The following is a 20,050-nucleotide window of genomic DNA, read 5'->3' on the forward strand; positions in this document are numbered from 1 at the left end:
AAACAAGGTAAATAATACTTCAAATAAAAAAATAAATTCTCTTCATCAGCTAACAGGAAATGGATCAAGTTGTTAAAGTGCAGACAGTGAAGTCCTGCAGATAATTTTTGTAAATGTTAAAAAATAAAGTAGTGTTATTTGAGAAACAGAAGGTAACCATTGCGGTTGAAACAAGTAATTGGATTAATCAAGATTAATTAATTATTCAGCCAGTAATATTTAACTGGAATATATAGATTGCAAAAAAAAAGGTCATTTGCTGCAAGAACAACATATTTAGAGCAGTAAGTAAGCCAAAACTGTAAATAAGTGTGTATATTTTGTAATTTAAGATAAAAAAAAAACCAAAAAAAACAAAATGCAAAAAAAACCTTGTTTTACCCAGAACTCCCACTGGCATAGGTTTAGCTTCACATAGTTCAAATTCTGTAAAAATCAAATTCCCCTATTAAGCATCTTTTTCTATCAAATTGTTAATTTCTTAATGCAAAAATTAGTCAGTTAATCTAAAAATGATCAAATGTTCACTCAAAAAAAAAATCTATTGTTGCATGTCTGTATGTATGCAATAAAATGTTATTTAAAAAAAGGAATTTAATTATTTGCATCTATTAATGTATTTCTAATAGCGTAAAAATAAGAAAACTTAAATGGTTAAATGAAAAACCCCTTAAGTTTTTCATTCAACTTTAACTTTTTAATCTAATTAATCAATTAGTCGTCCGAATAATCAACAGAGTAATCGATTACGGAAAATAATTGTTAGTTTTAACCATGTAAAAGGAAACCATTTGTGAAGGCTTCGTCTGCTTGATGTCTGACTCATTCATCTTAAAAAAAAAAAAGGCTGGAGTGAGTCCGAATCGAGCCATTTAACAATACAAGGCGTCCCAGTGGGCCTGTGGAACAGGTGCATCATCCGTTTGTTTTTGTTGCAGCCCATTTGCTGTATTTATGGTCCGTCAATAAGCATAACGGTGAGTGTGACAGTATCTTGTGGGGGGAGAGCCTCCCGTCTCCTCCATCCTCCTGAGAGCCTTTAGATTCGGAATATCGTTCAAGAGATTTCTCTGGGATATCTCTCCAAGTCACAGCCCAGACGACAGACGAGATGAGAAATCAAGAGGCACTAAGAGGAGTGGAGAAGGCGTAAGGACTTCATATTCCTCTAAAGTCCTTCAAGTCATACTCTAAGATATTCCAACTTCATTTCATGCAGCTACATCATTAGGTTTTTAATCAATGTTACATGATTGCCAAACATGAACCTGGAGTATTGTAACATTGTGTTAGAATGTGGATTAGAGCTTAAGTAAAGGTGCTTTCTGTACTTTATTGCAATTGTAGGTGATAGACAAAACACAAAGTGCAGCAGGTGTGTGAAGTCGATACTTTTGCTGTCGTTTTAGCTGCAAGGCTTTTTTGGGTGATACACAACTAGAGACAAAATATGTTTGGCTTTTTCATTTTCTCAGTTGGATTTAGCTTTTGATTTGGCCTGTGGCTCTGAGTCGTGACTGTGTCTGCCCTCGTTGGGAATAAGAGGGAGGAAAACCAATGAAAATGTAATGTACGTACGAGACGGATGGGATAGCGGTTAGCGTCGCTGCCTCTCGGCTCCGGCTGCTCCGGGTAATTTACGTAATCATCCTGTGTTTGTTTCTTTCCTACCGCCAGTTGTCCTAAAACGCTGACTATTTCAAACTCAACCTCACTTTAAAAATGACGTGTAGCCTAAGGCTCCATTATCAACCATCAAATGATGGTTTCCAATCAGCATGTATGCTGTTTACGTTTTATTAAGTAACTAATTGTTCTTTAGTGATGCCTCCTAGTTGTTATGAGCCATAATTTCAAATAAATAAAACAACAAAGTCGAGAGGGGATTGGCCATCCGCACCCCGCCTGTCATTTAAGGCGGAGATATGATGAGAATGGGGATTTCCTCTCCTGTCAGCTGCAAACAAAGTAAAACCCACTTTTGATCTTGAGCTCCAGAATCCAAAAGAAATCAAGTGGAATTATTAACGAAGCATTACTTGTAGCCTTTTACAGCAGCACTGCTTTGATGTGGAGTCTTGGCGATGAAATGTTGTTGCTGCAAGGCATTCGTTGACATTTACCCTGTGGAACAAAACACTCTTTTAGGTTAACAGTGGAACAGTTGTCGTCTAATAAAGATCACCAAAAAGACTGGTGATTGAGCGCGCCCGAGTGCTGTCATTACCGGTTTGTTACGCCGCCTGACATTTTCAGACATGAAAGGTTGTCGCGCAATTATTCAAATTTTGCTCTGGCTTTTTGATGGCTCGGCAAAACGTGGAGAATCACAAAATGCAAAAGAAGTATTTATGTTGCGCGTCCTGTTGATTTTAAAGACGACTTTAAGATGTCGGATCTTGATTTTAAAAATTAGCGGCCCTTGCAGTTTTTTTATCGTTTAACATCTAGAAGGTATGTTTGATTTTGAAATGAAAATACAAAGTTTTCTGTTTAATTCTAATATATTTAACATTAGGGAGAAAAAAAACCCCTGTAAGTATAGAATACATACAAGAGTGAATTGAAATAATACAAATAAGGTGACCACAAAGAAGCCGATTAGCAGCTTGCTGTTCCATTGTTGTTGGTCTCATATTTTTAGGACAGAAATATTCACACAAAAAGAGCCAAAATAATTTCTTTTTTAACTTGCCCCCTGGCGAGCTAAGAGCCAGTTTCTATGGTAACAATCACTGCCACTTTCTCACAAGTGTAACCAAATGACAAATGGAAGAAAGGGAAACTGAAGGAGTTTTGCTGAAGAGAAAATGACACGTAATGCAAAGAATGTGCAACACGGCAGTCACCTGGGTCTATAGAAGGGGAAAAAACTGCAATCAAGTTTTACATTATAATTAACACAAAATGTAAAACTAAGTGGCATAGAAATGCTCTAATTTCTATCACTTAAAGCAGAGAAATGACACATATTCCCATTCCTGCTGGGTGAATGTAAAATAGAGGTTTCCTAAGTTTTCTAGATCCAAACAAAGACCAAAGAGCTAGAGGGTTTTTCTATGTAGGAAAATGTGCAGGAACCTTCAAACATCTTAAAGGCATTCCTCATTTTCTAGACACACATTTCCTTGCTCTTCTCACTATACTCTATGTGGAAAGGCTACAGTTTCAGGCTAAAGACAATTTTATTCTCTGCCAGGAAAATACACCTTTTGTCAGGAGAACCCATAAGCCAGTAAACACGTCATAACAGGGCTTTCAGAAACATCCACAGCAGCACACAGTTTAAAAGGTCAGGGTGAGGGATGTAATACTGCACCAGTTGAACAATAACCTGTCTATATAGTGGATCTGCTCTACAGAAGGAAGAAATAAGCTTACTTGGGTTGACTGCTGTGTAGATTTTTCATGGCAAAAGAATAAGGCAAAATTCTGATCTCGGATTTTTTTTTAAAAAAAACCCTGGAAGATGGAGGAAGAAAACATTAAAAAAAATACAATCAAACTCCATGATGCTGACCTTTTAAGAATGCTGAAGTTTGCACGCCCGACATTTTCCAACCGAGACAACAGTGGCTCAGAAAATAGAAGTTGTTGCTGTAAGAGGAAAGTGTGACACAATGGACATTAGAAATAATTACACCCCCTCCCTTTTTCTTACTTTATTTAAAGACTGTTGACTGTATTCTTAAGCCGCACTTCTCCTCCTTGAACTGAGAGGTGCATTAAACTGCAGTTACAGCAGTTCGCCACCAGTTGGCACACAGAGCACGGTGAGCACTCCTGACTCAGCGAGCCAACGGCAGTAACGGCTGGTCAGCGGAGGCGTTCACTGTCGCGCTTGTTTGTTAACAGGTAAATATCAATTAGCGCTGCTATTTCTATACGGTAAATTGTCTCTTAAAGGAGAAGTGAGCTAGAGTAAAGTAATGTGTGTAAGTTTTGAATGAGTATTTGTTTGACCTATATTGTAAATATTTATTGACTCAGCGAGCTAACGGCGATTTAGCGCAGTACCGGCTGGTCAGCGGAGGCGTTCACTGTCGCTCTTGTTTGCGAACAGCGTTCAGAGAATAAAAGAACCTGCGAAAACCACACTGACTAATCATTAAGTGTGCAACACAAGCTTGACTTCTTACTCACTTTGCGGTTGTGTTGTTGGGACGACACTTGACCTGCTTTGCTTGCTGGTGGTGGTCAGAGGTTCTGGTGGGGTCTATTGATTCTGCCCTGGGGCAGACTTCTGTCAATCTGCCCCAGAGCATCTGTGGCTACAGTGTAGCTCTAAACAAAAATGGAGTAGCGTCAAATTGAAGCGGATGTAGACTTTCTTTTCTGGTCTAAAAGACCACAAGCCATTTCTCTCGCTAGCACCATATATACAAGTTTGTTTTGGCTGTATTTACCCAGAATGCCCTGCAATGTAGTCCTCTTCCTGTTTTTGGAGCGATCTCTGGTTTGCTTGGTGTTCACATGTGGATTCGAACCTTGCTGGAGTTCCCTTCAACTGTATCGAGACCTCGGTTTTTTGGTTATTAGAGTTTGATGGCGCACCTCCCCAAACGAACCCGGCAAACAAACTAGAATTTGATTAAAGTGGACTAAACAGGTGTGAATGCACCCTCAAAATAAAAAAAATGTTGCAACTTTTTGTTGCTTTGAAATGTGAAAGCAACAAGCTGCTTCAACAAGCCACCTACATTTTTAGTGACTTCTTATTGTTATGTTTGTGAAATTAGCTCCCAATGTTCCCATTGACAACAAGCCCTTGCTTTATCTAAAGCTATTTTGGGCTAAGCTAATGTTTGAATTTTGAGGAAAAAGCATATTTCCTTTATAAAGCTAGACGTACAGCAGAGCAGCAACTGGTGTCTCTCTTCACAATGAGAGCAACCGAATCTCACACAGCTCTAATGAAGAAGTCGGGTGACAATTGTGTTTTCCCACCTAGAGATGAGCAACAGCCATGTGATTTCATGCTGCACAGCTTGCGAGTCGTTGTTGAAGTGATCAGTTCACTGTGCAGGCGATCGCCTCTATCACATTTTAAAAAACACCTGCTTAGCTTCAAGGTTTGAGGGTTTTTTTTAATAAAGATTCAGAGCTGATCTATAATATATTTCTTACAACGTCAAACGTGAAAATTAATTTAACGAACAGCAAAAGAAAAGATGTTAAAAAAAAGAACTTTCAAGAACAAGATCAGTAATTTCCCTCTGGACTTTAATATTTGCCCAGAGGGAAATTACTTAATATTATTTAAAATAGAGCTGCATTGTTATGAAAGTAGTTAGTTTCTGAAAGCTATAAGCTTTGCTATGCATAAATCTGAAACCATTTGGATAAATGTATCTATCTAGTTCTTACGATCAAAGTTGTTTATTTTCAGTAGAATACTAAGTTGGTCATTAGAGATAAAACTAGATGTTCTATCCTATTGTTTTGTTTCATTAGGTCCATCTCACACATCTCTAACTAAATACATTAGCCAAGTGGAAGTTTGTCTTTTCACAAGCTTTGCTTATTCTAAATATTGTAAAAAAAAAAAAAAAAAAAAAATCAGTATCAGAGGGGAAAACACTGGAATTATTACAAACTGTCTCTAATCTTCTGTAAATATTTTCCTCGCAAATTATTTTCACAGTAACGCATATATTTATATCACAGCCAGCCACTCTGATCTGGACTGCTGTGATCAAACTACATCTCTCAAGGCATCTTCTGCATATCAATGAGTTGCCCTTGGTCTTGTCATGGAAGCAGTAGGAGTCGAATGTTGTGTCCTAATTGATGCCAGAGGGAGAACGCCGTTTTTGCTGACTGTACAAACGGCATCAGCTCCATGTCCTACAACGTTCAAGACAAAGGAGCCTCTCATCTCAGTCTATTGATGGGAAAGCCAGTGTACACTGATCTAATCAGTGGCGTTTGTTGTCACCAAGGTAAACGGCTCCAGACATTGGGTATTTGTTTCTCCAAAGAACGCACAGAGAAGTGCTGTGGCAGCAGAAGCTCTTCATTCACTGTTAAATCCTGCTGTAACTAATCAGACGTGTGAAGTCTGGAGGGACTCTATAGATCAGCATATGGCTCGAGTGACTGTCTCCTCGTGACTCATGTCGTCTTTGACTTGCCGGAATGCTAACAGATGCTGTAGCAGCCGCAGTATCATTAGTGGTGTAATGCAAGTTACATATTTGTCATCTGGCATCCTCTAAAGAAATGTGTTCTGTGATGCACTTTAATGATGTTTTGGCTGAATAGCACAGGTTGCAGGTATCAAACCCAACACTACTGTGACTCTGAGAAGCAAGATGTCTTTTTCTTTCACTTTCCTCCTGATTTTTTCATGTCCAAATGTAATTTGAAGAACAGATAAATTAAGAACTGAATTTTAAATGACCTCATGGTGCTTTCTTTTGATCACTCACATGGTCTAAGCTAATTACACCTTTAGCACAGTAACATTTTAGTGAAATCCTGAAATCATTTTGCTGAAAGAAAATTCCCAGCTGGGCTGAGATTTCTCTTTATAGATCTATATTGGTCTCTGAAGTCGTTTTTAATATTGACCATTCATAATGAGAATAGGCATGGCCTAATATTTTATAACTTAAAGTATTAATACCACTTTGACAGCACATAGACATACAGAAGTTGCTCTTAATACAGAAAATGGACAACTTCTCTTGAAACACAGGATTTTGGTTCTTAGTTACGATATATAACATCTATAGTTAAATGGATACATTGGCTTAAGCAAATTCAGCAATCACCTGAAACAATTTTCTACTAAACATATTTAATGTACATCTTGTATCAATTTGCTCATGTCATCCAAATAGTTTGGCTAACGTGTCGAGCTTCTAGCTTGCAGTCGTCTGCTTATCAGAGATGTCACTCGCAGCTTTTCGAGTTTTAAAACATTATCTTTGAGTATATTTCCAAACGGTGTAATTTGTCTTTTAATGAGTGAAGTAAAAAATATAACAGCCTTCTTTCTGCCAGCTGACTGACAGTGCCAGTTCATAGAGGCAGAAAACGTTACTGCACGCTCCAAATAGTGCAGAAAACTCAAACTTCAAAATTATTTAGTGATGCATGATTAAAAGGAAAAAACAGCAGGAATTTGAGTATTGAACCCCAATATGTAAGATCAGTGCATTACAGATTTATTAAGGAATAAAAATGAGTTTGGCTTCTGATACCAGCTAGGTTTAAAAAACATTTTTCAGATGTTGTTTACTTTACTAAGTTTAAGAAAAACAACTCACTCCAGAGCTTTAGTTGCCACAGTTGGTTAATAGTATTACACTTTTATGGAACAAGCTTGTGAGAATGTTTAATCTCTGCAGAACAAGGAGAGCATTGTTGGTTCCTGATCTGTTTTCGACCCGATCTTGTGATTCTGTACCTGCAGAACAATCTTTCAGCGGTTTGAAAAGCTGCATGAATTCAAACACGTCTCATAGTTTTGCAGGTTGAACCACTGGCACATATCTGACAAATACATTCCAGATTTAAACTAACTGGAATTGTTTATTATGTGAACATGTAAGTACAATAATGTATGTTCAGCTGTTGCATTAAGGGACAAACAGGTTGATACCCAGATGGAGGCAGGGTAAATACTGTTCCCAGTTTCCTGGGTGTAGCTGAAACAGTTTCTCCCTTTCGTATTGTTTATTTGTGAGACAGTGAAGCTGTTTCTGCAACAAAAAGATGGAGTTCAAAACAAGCTGAGCCTTTATTTTCTACAATTTGACTGTCGTTCCAGCTTGAAGGAGTTTCCCATTAGCATTTTTAAAATGTTGTTGAGCTTAACTTTAATGATCAACTTCTCCAAAGTAGATTAAAAACAAAGTCGCCCACATATGCTTTAGGGTTCGAGGAATGAGGGTGTCGTTTTATTGCACTTATCCTTTACAGTTTTTAGTCCACATACAGACAAAACAAAAAAGGTTTGATTCATTTACTTATGCATGATTTTTCTTTGTGTTTGCAGAAAGAGCTGAGTCTTCCCAGAAGAGGCAGTTTGTAAGTACCATTATTAATGCCACAAGAGACATCCATGGGTTACATTGAGGTGCTTGGGCATGTGCAGTCCTTTTCATTTCCTCTTTTTGACCTATAAATATTGTGGAGTTGTGAGAGAAATAACATAATCACACAAAACACTCACATTGTGTCAGTTCTTATAATATGGCCAAATGAAAAAGCAGTCGAATCCAGCTTGATGTAGGGAAGTCTTGTAAATGTTGGGGTGGCTTATAGAGTCAATCAGTTCACTGCCAGGTACCATAAAAGCAGATTAATTTGCTTTTATGTGTAGCTTATTGGAAAGCTTGTTATAATCTCTCACTAGAATTCCGGAGAGCCACAGCAAATATATATAAGTTTTAACGGTCAACACCGTTGAATTTAAAACTCAACTAAATAGGGAAGGAAGTATTGGGTTGCACTCATCTCTATTTATGCTGGTTTACTTGGTATAGTGAACTGATACACACTCATTTAAATTTCCACATTGTTATTTATTTGTTTTTACTTATAACCACAAAAACGTCAAAGTATTATTTATTTAGAGTTTATGTGCCTGACCTACAAAAAATACTGCATCACTGTAAAGTGCATATGTTTTAAAATTTATACAAATAAAAATTTGAAAGCAAATAAAACTCAACAAACTTTGCAACTCACCTGGAATTGATCCAAGAAAGTTTATAGAGCAGCTATTTTCTTTCACATCCACAATACTTTTTTTTGCAATGTTATTATCTTAACAATGCAAAATAAATACCTTCTTTTTATTATTATTTATTGCTGTAATCAGCCTCGTTAACCTATTAGTCATTTCTACCTTGTCACAGATCTTTTTGATAAAATGATGTTTTCTCCTGTTATCAACAAAAGAGCTTCACAATTTTATTTTAGATAGTTTCAACTGTACACCTGTTCATATTCAGCTGATTTTTGATTTGTCATTTATTGAAATAAACTAAAAGCAATGAATATAAACCAAAGTGCAAAAACGGTTAAAAGTTACATTTTCTTTCTCTCTGTGAGGAAAATACAGTTTTTAAGACGTGAAAACATGATCAACTTGCACCTTGATCAATTTAGCTACATTTTATGACTAAACTAATTCTTGATTGATCCTTTATGCTCTTGCTGCCACCTCAGCAACTCTAATGGAGGTGACCCTCTACTACATGCTGCAGTGGAAACACTAACTGCACTCATTTATATTTAGAGTGCCAGAGCCTAAAGTGACCTTGGTAACCATAGTGATAAATGCAAGACAACCGTGATGAGACGAATCTGATGACTGGCAAAAACGACTGCCTTGTTATTTAAAAATCTGGCAGGCTTTTAAACAACCTGCCAGTAGAAGTGACTGTTGTGATATCAGTGTTTTAGTTGTGGGTAAAAACATCTTAGATATGATATGAGTAAAGTACATAATGCTCTTCTTTTCTCCTAACCATAAAGGAAACCCTGTCTGTTTAAAAAAAAAAAAAAAAATTGTTACCTCATTCTCTGAGCTCTCTGAGGTTTTACTGTGATAGAGTGCCATCTAATGAAAATTCGATGTCATTAACGTGATGAGCGGTGCCGTCGTGCCTTTAATTTTGCAGTTATCTTTTAGTCATCATGGTTTTCATCACTACTCCATTTTTCATCGCCACATGAGGGAAGGCTGGCATATTTGGAGTTTGTTTGCAACACATGTTTTCCTGTTGACAGATTACTATTAATAGTCTGAACTTTCTGGCTGGCTTCAAGTCAAACAACTCAATCTGTTTGTTGACCATCAGTTTTGATCTCATTGACCATCAGTTCTGATCTCATTTCCTGTCATCAGCACAAACATTATGCTGGTCAATCTCGGGGCTTACTCTCTTCCCCGCCAACAGATTTCCATGTAACTGGATCTTAAAGGCGATCTGTTCACTGTAGATGAGCTTACATCCAGTTTAACAGATGCAGTCAGCTGAGCTTCATTGACCTGATCTCTGCAGATGGTGTCGTACTTGGTTGGTTTTAATTACCTGCATTGACTTTCACTGTTTCGTTGTAGATGATAGAAAATGCTGTTAAGATCACGGTCTGCTCTACAGTGTGAACGCTGTCCTGTTGCAACTTATTTTCCTGACCAATGAATATATAGTTATTATACTGAATGCTTTAGCTTCAGGTGTTTTATTAGTTATTTTCTTAAAAACATACTATAATGCTCCTTACACACCAGTAGTATCTCATTGTCAGGGAAAAGTTTTATTGAGTGATCAAAACTCAGCCGTATCTGTTTATTGTGACTGTAAATTGTTTAAAAATTAAACCATTGGTTTTACAATAAGCTCTTTCTCTTATGGTTTAAGGTTTTCTTTATATGGTCAGCTTGCTTTGTGAAACCTATGAAAATATCTTGATAAAGTTGGAGTACCAGTTATCAAACTTTACTACTACAATAAAGGAGTAACAACAAAGATATCCACTTCTACGAGTGAGTCATCAGACGTTTTATGAATCACATTAATTGAATCTTAATGAAATTCAGCTGAGTCATCGTCCTTCATGTCTATCTTCATCAGAAGCAGTCAGTTATAACATAAAATGAATTATTTTTATTTTATAAACCCATTTGATTCAAACTACTACACCTTGTCATTTTTCAGGATTTTTAAAGGTGATCAGTGTTTTGGTTGTAATTCTGCTGGTCAACAAAACGTCAACTTTTGTTTAGTTTTAATGATTCTGTGGTGAAATCATTTCATACCGTTTGCTGCAGTTGTATCTATGGCTTGTATTGTGACTTGTCATTACAAATTAATCAATCACTGTGGTCTCCTAAAGTTCTTCTTGTTTTGAACCTGTTAAATAAGTTTACACCGGGTTCTCCAAAGACTCTAGAACTCAATGATTTAGCAGCTGCCAAATTCACAGCCATATTTCAAGTTAGCCAAGCCTGATGATCCCATTTTTGCCCAGTGATTGTGTAAAGCAGCGTTTCCCAATTCCGGTCCTCAGGCCTCCCTGCTCTGCATGTTTTAGATGTGCCTCTATTCCAGAGCAGCTGATTCAAATGATTGCATAACCATCAAGTGCTGCAGAAACCTGTTGATCACCCATATATTCAATCCAGGTGTGTAGCAGAAGGGAAACACCTAAAACATGCAGGGCAGGGAGGCCTGAAGCTGGTGTAAAGGAAGTAATGTTGTTGCACTGATTTGCACAAATAGAGGCGGAACATTAGCTATCAGTACAGCTGCACAATAAATCAAACACACTCGCCAACTGAAGAGTAAAAACGTAAGATATCTGATGGCATCTTTAACTTCCCTGGTTTGTTGAGGATAAAACTGTTGATTGTTTCTTTTGGACTTTTGAAATTGCTGTGACACAGGAAGCACCTGTCATAGACAAAGGCAGGGGCAGAGTATGGCTGCAGGACTTTCAGACAGTTAGAGGTCTGGTCCGGTTATATCATATAATTTGGAAGAGATGATCAGCAGCTCATGGGATTTAAGTTCTCAGAATTCTTGCACTATGGAAAGCTTGGGCTAATTTTCCAGAGTCTGAAGGTCCGTTCACACCAGTGCTGCTTACTCCACTTTAATTGAAGTGGACTAAACTGGATTTGTTCCAAAAATGTGACCTCTGTTGCGCTTCAAATGCGAATGCAAGCGGACTGAAGACCGCACCAAAAGCAGGAAACAAGCTATAGATCATATAAGAGCTTCAATCTCACATGTCTGACATGAATCATGGCCTTCTGCCAAAGACAGCAGACATATTTTACAATCGCTAAAATCTACGCCACTCCATTTTCGTTTACATTTTGTGAAGAAGGAAGTTGTTCTATCTCATAAGTTTTTGTGTTGTTACCACATATATTTCTTGGTGCAGCGCCCCCCACAGGTGAAAAGGTTTTTCAAAGGATTTTGTTAGTTTCATGCGGAAGCAAACGGCACCAGCTGAAAATGTAACAAATGTTGCAATTTTGGTCCCCATTTGAACTAAGTCTACCAGTCTATTAGGTGTGAAAACACCATAACACTTCCAGGTTTACATTCGATGGAATATGAACTGAATAGACAACCTAGTGTTGTGTTGGTAAACGTATTGCATTAATTCATAGTTTTAGTTTTCCATCCTCTAATTGGATGTGTGGCGGTTAAATTTCAATCATTTTGAACAGTAAACGAGGATAATAAAACTTTTTACTTGTACTACGGTTTGCTCACCACAGATCTGTTCTGCTAGATAGGAACTGAATATTTAGTTCTTAAGCAAGCTTGTGCTCTGGTTACTGTTTACAGCTTATTGTCTTTTATACAGTTGAAAAGTCAGAAGGTCAAAGTTCTTCTTCGGGTTTAGTTTCTTTCCCATTACTGCGTTATCTTTACCTCAGCTTTCTGATACACTTTCTGGAAATTACTAATTATAAACTGGACACAGGGGAGAAATATATCTATAACAACGTCCTCCTGTTGTCATTGAGCATCTCGTACGTCAGCATGCTTATCTGAGTCATTGATGCAATTTAACCTATTTGGGTCTTAATGTTCCTGTTGCTGCTTTACAACAATAAGGTTGATTTTTAAAATCACTGACATTGGTTTATGAACATCTCACTTTAACCTTCTGCATATATGTCATGGTTTTTCCAATATAAAAAAAAGTTATTTGGAAGACTCGTTCCAAATCACTGATTACATGTAACTGTGAATTTGCATGTTTTGATTCTACAGATCCAGATTTCTGAGGTGTTTGGTGAGTTGGTCGGGTAGAGAAGTCCCAGATCTGGCCCAGATTACAGTGCTGCTGCTCTTAGAAATGTTTTGTTCCTGCTTAAGTTAATTTATTCAATTATTTTTGGTATAATATTCTACTTTGCTACTGTTTATTTAAGAGTATAATCTGTAAAAAGCTTTATTTAAAAAATCTCTTAGGTTTCCCCCCCCCCCCACATTTTATTTAGGTTTTAATATTTTCAGAAATGATCACTACTTCAGTTTTTTTATGTGTTCACTTCTTCAATCAAGTTTTTCTATAGCACATTTCAGCAACAAGGCAAGTCAAAGTGCTGTGCATCATAAAAACACAAAAATACAAAGTCTTAAAAAAACAGTAATCATTACATTTTGTCAAGTGCCATCGTTGCACATCAAAATGTGTGCCTCATTAAGGTGCACATTTACACAGCTGTTAATTAAGTTAATTTTAGATAAATTGTGTAGTATTCTTTTGACACAAACTTGTATTTACTTAATAGTCAATTTTATTAGGTGACATTTGATATTCCAAACTCCATCAACTCCAGTAACAAAACCATCAAAATTCCGAATGTTCCATTTTGTTTAATTTTCTTCTATTAAAGAAAGATTTCTGTTACTTAACAGAACAGCTACCAGGTCACATTTGTTCATCTATTTATTGTTTACTGTAGGTAAAACTATTCAATTAAAGAAATCTGATATAATTATAATTATTATAATTTTTTTACCTTTTTGTTTTAGTTTTTCCCAAGTTTGTTTTTGTTTGTGCCATCGCCTGTCCCCCTCGCTGCTCATGCGGATGTTGACTTGTTAGCGGTGCGCCGTGTTGTCTCTGTCGAAGATGACATCATCCCTGTGGTTGTGGCACGATTGTGTTGTGCACTACGCACCTCATGTTAGCGGCTGTCGAGGTGACTGCACGTAGCAGCACTTCAGTGTATTGCATGAATTTCTGCCATGGAGCACACCACCAGCTGGTGGGGATAGAACGGGGGTCAGTGGTATTAAGGAGCAGGGGGCGGGGAGAAGGGGAGGGGAGAAGGGGTATTGTCCTGCCTCCATGCCTTTCTCTGCCATATGAGGATCTCATTTGACAGCTTCAAGGTGGAACATGGAAAGACCAAAACAAGGATTGTAGTCCCCCCTCCCTTTTTCTTGGGGGGGAGAGGAAACCAATCGGTCTCGTTGCACTGTGGTGGCTGGGTTTGTCTCTTTGTCGGTGCAGTGGGGACGGGAGGGTGGGTAGTGGGAGCTGGCAGCAGGCAGACAGCGTGAATTCATATCATGACCACAATAGAGCAAACGAGCACAGTTCAGCCATGAAAGCCCAGCGGGAGAGACTGAGAATTCCTGGGCTGACGCTGGAGTGAGTATTTTCTTTCCTCTTATTCAAGGCGACTCCTCGTGTAGCTTCATGTGTCTCTGTGTCAGATTTGTTGCTGTCTTTTCACTGTTGCCTTCTGCTCTAGGCTGTGTTAGCATTAGCAGCAGCAGCAGCAGCATCTGCAGCAAGAAGTCTAATGTCAAATCCTCCCCACCTAGGCAACAGCAGCCTGCCTGCGTATCCGAGTCTGCATGCGTGTTTCTGCAGTTTGAGGTTTTCATGCGTGTGTTTTGTGGACAAAATAACATAAAGGAGTGGCTTCATTCGCAGGTGTGAGTGATGACAAAATAACGCACATGTTAGGGGGAAAAAAAACATGCCTGGATGTGATCAATAAGGTGGGAAGCAGGGAATTACTGAAGACTGTGTGTTCACATTGGCAGCTTTATCACAGACTGTGCCGTTTTGCACGATTCAATACATGTTTTATTTGGGTCACCGAGGCATTTGTCATGGTTCTCCATACTTAAGCGTTTGAATTTTGCAGCTGAACCAATTGGATTGCTGAATGACGTTATTTCTATGCAGATTTTTGAGCAATACTAAAGTAACTGAATCATTAAACAAAATGCTCTAACTCACTTCTTTTTCCTATAGACGATGAAAACTGGCAAACACATTCTTACCTTTGCGTCTAAGCAAATTGTGCTCACTGAACATCGTCCTTTTATTAATTTATTACGGTGTTGCCATGGTAGTATTTGACTTTTTTTTTTGTCAACAAACAATACTGAGAGACCAAACCCAACAGTATTCCTTTTCTGACACTTATCTGCCTTAGTTTATTTGCGATACTGAATATATAAAAAAAAAAACGGTTTGTTAACAATAATAGAGGTCCACCGATCAGAACTTGTGATCAATTTCTCATCTCCATGTTTTTAAGCTTTGACCAACTGATGGCTTTTAATTTATTCAAATTATTCTTTAAGAACTAATATAAGATCTAACAAGAACAACTCAAATATTAATTCTAGCCTTCCTGTTGTAGTGATTTTAATTTTATTTAGGTTTAGAGCACAGGCAATGTCAGACCTTGTGTGACAGTTGCTGTAAAATATGGTTTCACCAAATTAAGATGGGGACGAAAGAATTACAGTTATTTTATATTCTCATTAGTCTTTTATATTGCCATTAGCATGGTTAGCATTACTAAAAGAACAGTCTTCTCTTGTTTTCCCCTAGAGAACGTGCATTGTTACATTGCCAGTAAGCTTCCGGCATTCCCAAATCCAACATGTTCCAGGATGAATTAAAGTTGACACTTTAAATGATTTTAAAAAAGCTAATTTCTGTAATACCTTCCTGGTATCCATTGAATGCTGCATTTTCCCTTGGTCTGTTGCAGCCTGAATGGAGCACAGAAATGTCTCAACATGTCAGAGAAAATAATTCTCATTTAAAAGATATCTTGCATTTCTGCGCCTCCTCTGACTTTATTTTAAATGCTTTACTAATGCCAAAACAAATTTTGAGTTTCTTCTTTCGCTAACAACATCTACACGGAAGAGTGTTGTTGAATTGACAGTTTGATAGTGCTTAGGTTTTCTGTGACTGTTTAACTTTTTTCTTCTTTTTAATTTCTGATCATCAGTCAGAGCAAATCAAGCTGAAAATCCCCTTATTCCGATCATCAGCTAATTTCTCGGTGGATCTGTAACACTAACATTTTAAAATTGTCCTCCAGTTGTCAGTCATTTTTAAACATTATGTCTTTTAAAAGAAATGGAAAAACTGCATTTGTAAGGGCACTGTTTTTTATTTATGTTGACTGCTCAAGCAAGATGATGTTGTGTTGACTGAGGGTATACATGCAGGATAATGCCTAGCATGTTGGTGTAACATATCACCTCGTTCAATAAAATCACTGACAATGAAAGGTCTGACACACTTGGATCTCCACCATTCTCGTTAGCATCGCACTAAAATCAATAAGAAAATTCTCAAATTATTCTCTAAATTAAGTTATTTATTATCATATTGCTGTTTGTTATGCTTATTTTTCTGGTTTGCTTTGGGTTCTTACCACATTTTACTATTTGATGAACGGAAGCCACTGCAGTAAAAGTAACTCACTTTTGCGTGACCTAATGCTCTGCAGTGCTGCTGGCAGTCCAGCCGAAGCAGAGATTAAACATATGACCTCGCACGGTAAAGGTAAAAGCTCTTCTCGTGATCGCAGGAGCAGGAAGAACTCTGTTTGCAACCTCCTCGTCAACCTTTGGTAAATTTCTAACTCCTTTTTATGACCTTTTGCCTTTTTAACAGGTGCTCTTTATTGCCTCCTGTCATTTTAGTCTGGCACAGCCTACAGGCTCAATGGCAACCAAACACTGCAGAAACCAGACGAATGCCTCGGGAACCTGCTCCTCAAACACAATTAGATTGGCCTGACAGGGATCATTTACTCTTGGTGATGCTGCCGTCTTCATTTTGGCTCGTGTCAGAGCTGCGCGGCGGCGGTCTGACTGTCCTGTATGTGATAAAGGACAACTATTCACTACACTCCATTTAACTTACAGCCTCACTCCCCGAAGCTTGAGCCCCACTCCCACTAGCCCCTGCAGTCCGTGCAGTCCACTGCACGCCTTTCATTTCTGGAGGTAAGCAACAGTCGTTCAGCCGTCTTGTGTTGTTTTTTTTTCGTTTTGTTTTCTTGCCAATTTTAATTTTTTAAAACCGTGAAGCAGAATCTTCAGTTTGCCCTCTAAAACATCAATCGCCATTAAAATGCTGTAAGAGGACACGGAGCTTATGCAATGTTGATAAGGCCACCAACCCCCTGCCCACTCTCATCATGCCCCATTATGTTCTGACGTTTTGCTCCTCTTTCATGTGCTAAGTAGGATTTGGGGCATTAGCAATACATCAAAGTGAAGAATGGTTTCAATCCTTACCAATCCTGGACTGATTCATTTTGGAATGAAAAGTCCTGCAAATGATGGAAGCTACTGATGGCTAACTGTACATTTACCACTTAGCTATGGACTAGTTTGTTAGTAGTATCTGACCTTGTGTCTTATGAATTTCTTTCTCTTGTAATATGGATCTACATAAAGCGTCTTCTTCGATTCCAGGTTAAAGGCAATATGTACTCTTGGACAACCTTTTTCTTTTGGGTTGAATCGGTTTTGCAAGGAAGCTATATTTAAATATTTTTTAAAATAATTTCAGTCAAACTTAAACAAAATGAATAAAAGCAATCAGCAGTTCATACTGTCTTACCGGTGTTACAAATCCTGTTTATTTTTGGATGAAATTATATATGTAGCGCAAAACACAAGATTATACTTGACATGGCATTTACATTTGACCAATATTTAGAGAAAAATAAGAGTGGTGCACTGATAAATCGAAGCAGATTTCTTGAATTGTGGGTGATCTATGATCGACTCATACTTGCATGTGAAACCGATCTTATCTGCCTCTGCAAAGGTGTGAACATTAGCCAATCTGGATCAGCAGGTCAGGCTTTGAAATATCAGTGATCGATTAGAAAACTGCAGTCGGTGCATCTCTAATGCCCATCCTTTTTTTTCTCCATCAGTGATTTCAAGTACCGTTCCTGAGTACAAGAATATTAATTAGGTGGAGTTCAGATATTCCTGTTTAGGGTTGAGTCAGTGTCATTGTTATTTTTGGTGACCATCAGACCAGTAATGGAAACTCTCCCCACCCAAAATGATTGGCTCTTTGTTGAGCATCTTTCCCTCTCTTCTTATTGCCACTTGGAAAACATTCTGTGCTTGAACTTGCTCCTTTTGCAACAAATCTCTATGTGATATTTCAAGTTCATGTCATTTGATGCTAAAGATTTGCTGACGGTTAAATATTTGAAATGAAAGTTGCAGCATGTCTGGGTCTTCTTTTTCTCTCTCCATCTCATTCAAAAGACTTGCTTGTTTTTGAGAATCTGCAGCATCAATGAATAGAATGAAACACCCACTCAACTCGCTCTTGTTCTCCTCTTGTGCTGTGCGGCTTTCGCAGACAGCCAAGTGAAGCAGGCGGTAAAATGAGTCAGCTGCATACAACAGCATTGAGCTGGTTTGGGTTTTTTTCTTTCTTCTGTTTTTTTTTGCTAAATGCAGAGCTTCCTGTGTGATCAAATGCAAGTTTTGATTTCATCTAATATACCAGTGCAAATATTGAATGTCATCATCTAATAAAAAGCCCAATTTAACACAAGCATCAGCTCTTTGCACTGAGAAAATAATAGTTTCATTGGTGAACCAAAGCAGGTCATACGTTCTGAGGCAGGTGTTCAATAATTTATTTCCTGTTTTGCCTAATAATTGTAAACCCAAGTTTACATGTTGTTAGGTTAGGGTGGCAATGTTTGCAGAATATTATTGTTAGTAGAAAGCAAACATAAAGGACCTGGGTGTAGAGCAGAACATATGCTCAGGGGAGAAGCACTGATTCCATATTGGTATCGGTCCCAATACTGAAAATAATTCCATATTGGGCATTTGTGACAATGTGCCCGATCCATAAGAGCAGATCTATGCAGTCTAATTCTATGCTGTGTTGTCTGAGCGACGAGACGCTGCATTATTTATTTTTCATTACATGTAGAATTTCCTAATGTGAAATGGGTAACTCAGAAGTGCGTAAGCGCAGCAGAGGGACAGGTTATGGTAAACACAAGGTCACATCATTCACCCTCTGTATTAAAGCAAAAATAGCTTGGACAAGCGCCTCGCCGTACGCAGGCTGACTACAACTAAAGGAAAATATTTGGAAACACAACAAACTGCATGTTTTAATCGCATCATAGCAATATGGATCAGGAAGTTAGGAAGGATTTCCGCTCTTATGTAGGACAATAAACAATAAATCAGTTATTCGCATGATAAATTAAAACGAGCTTGGTTTCCATTTGCATCACTTATCGTTTTCCTCTTTTCTCTTTTTCTACCAAAAACTGGGTGACTAAAGTCTTCAGTCTGGTACTTTGGTCTCAACCACCTACTTTTTTTTTTCTTTACAGATTCTTCATAATTCATCTTATTTGTTGTTTCCGTTCGTCTGCTGATCTATTATGGATATTTTAAAATATCTTCCTATTCCAGTTTTAAATGTTAGTTAGAATTTAAAGTTTATTGATCTTTGAGAATGTGTTCTTACGTTATTGCACAACGACCATGACATTGCTAGGAAATGGTCTCAAAACAACAATATTTTGGAAAATTTATCATCCAGCAAAATTTGTTACTGTGACGAGCCCAGTCCTATAATGTTAAGGCAGTTTAGAAAAGAAAACTCAACATATTGAAACACCCAAACTTGAATCCGACTGTAAACTTTGTACCACGAGATGGAAATAGATTTATTGTGTCTTTTGATTCAGTGTTTTTCTTAATGTAGCATCATTTGAGTCTGTTCTGTTTTTTTTTGTTTATGATCACATAATTCTCGTCGTCTCCAACATTTGGCTGTAACAAAAGAAAATAACCCACCTCAAGTCTTAACAATCAAAGCAAGGAAAGTCAAACTGCAAGTTGGCACCGATAAATGTTAACAAAGCACAATTGTAAACGCTCGCTCATGGGAAAGGAAGCGCTCTAAACTCATTTGTCAGACGTTAACAGACTCTCGGTGTGTTAAAAAAAAAAAAAAGAAAGCAAACGGACGTTTTGTTTGTTTGTTTGAATGAGTTTTCCGCTCCACGGCTCTCGTGCCGCTGTGTGCAGGTTTGACTTTGAACCGTCTGAACTGTCATCTCTTATGTGGAGCAGCGAAACGGAGCAGAGCCATAATTAGAGTGAAGGCTGTCACAGCAGCCTGCAGGGAGACCGGCGCGAGAACGCGCTCGCAAACTCCGGCTTTTTCGCTGTCGAAAGCGACCTCTGATGACACTTTATTACAGAGGAGAGGCACA

The 20,050-nt window shown here is 37.9% G+C and overlaps 1 protein-coding gene and 1 long non-coding RNA gene across 10 annotated transcripts in view; one reads left to right on the plus strand and one right to left on the minus strand.

Annotated features, from left to right (window-relative positions):
- The window catches only part of mast4 (microtubule associated serine/threonine kinase family member 4), a 103,668-nt gene that overhangs the window by 46,338 nt on the left and 37,280 nt on the right, over window positions 1–20,050 (plus strand). For 5 of the 8 annotated variants that reach the window (XM_028024897.1, XM_028024898.1, XM_028024900.1 and 2 more), the window contains one exon: window positions 8,006–8,037. In XM_028024897.1, the coding sequence (XP_027880698.1) occupies window positions 8,006–8,037 (32 nt within the window). Of the gene's footprint in view, window positions 1–8,005; window positions 8,038–14,011; window positions 14,149–16,688; window positions 16,770–20,050 lie in introns of those variants that run through there. The other 3 variants (XM_028024907.1, XM_028024904.1, XM_028024906.1) reach the window with 3 other exon arrangements.
- LOC114149235 (uncharacterized) lies at window positions 811–13,852 on the minus strand. 2 transcript variants are annotated; one of them, XR_003596467.1, is made up of 3 exons: window positions 13,511–13,852; window positions 3,521–3,597; window positions 811–2,124 (listed from the first exon to the last, which is right to left on the minus strand). It is a non-coding gene; the product is annotated as an uncharacterized LOC114149235 (long non-coding RNA). The 2 variants fall into 2 exon arrangements; XR_003596468.1 differs by lacking the exon at window positions 13,511–13,852 and adding an exon at window positions 4,144–5,151.

This window comes from Xiphophorus couchianus, chromosome 8, assembly GCF_001444195.1.
Source record: "Xiphophorus couchianus chromosome 8, X_couchianus-1.0, whole genome shotgun sequence".
Taxonomy (NCBI): Eukaryota; Metazoa; Chordata; class Actinopteri; order Cyprinodontiformes; family Poeciliidae; genus Xiphophorus; species Xiphophorus couchianus.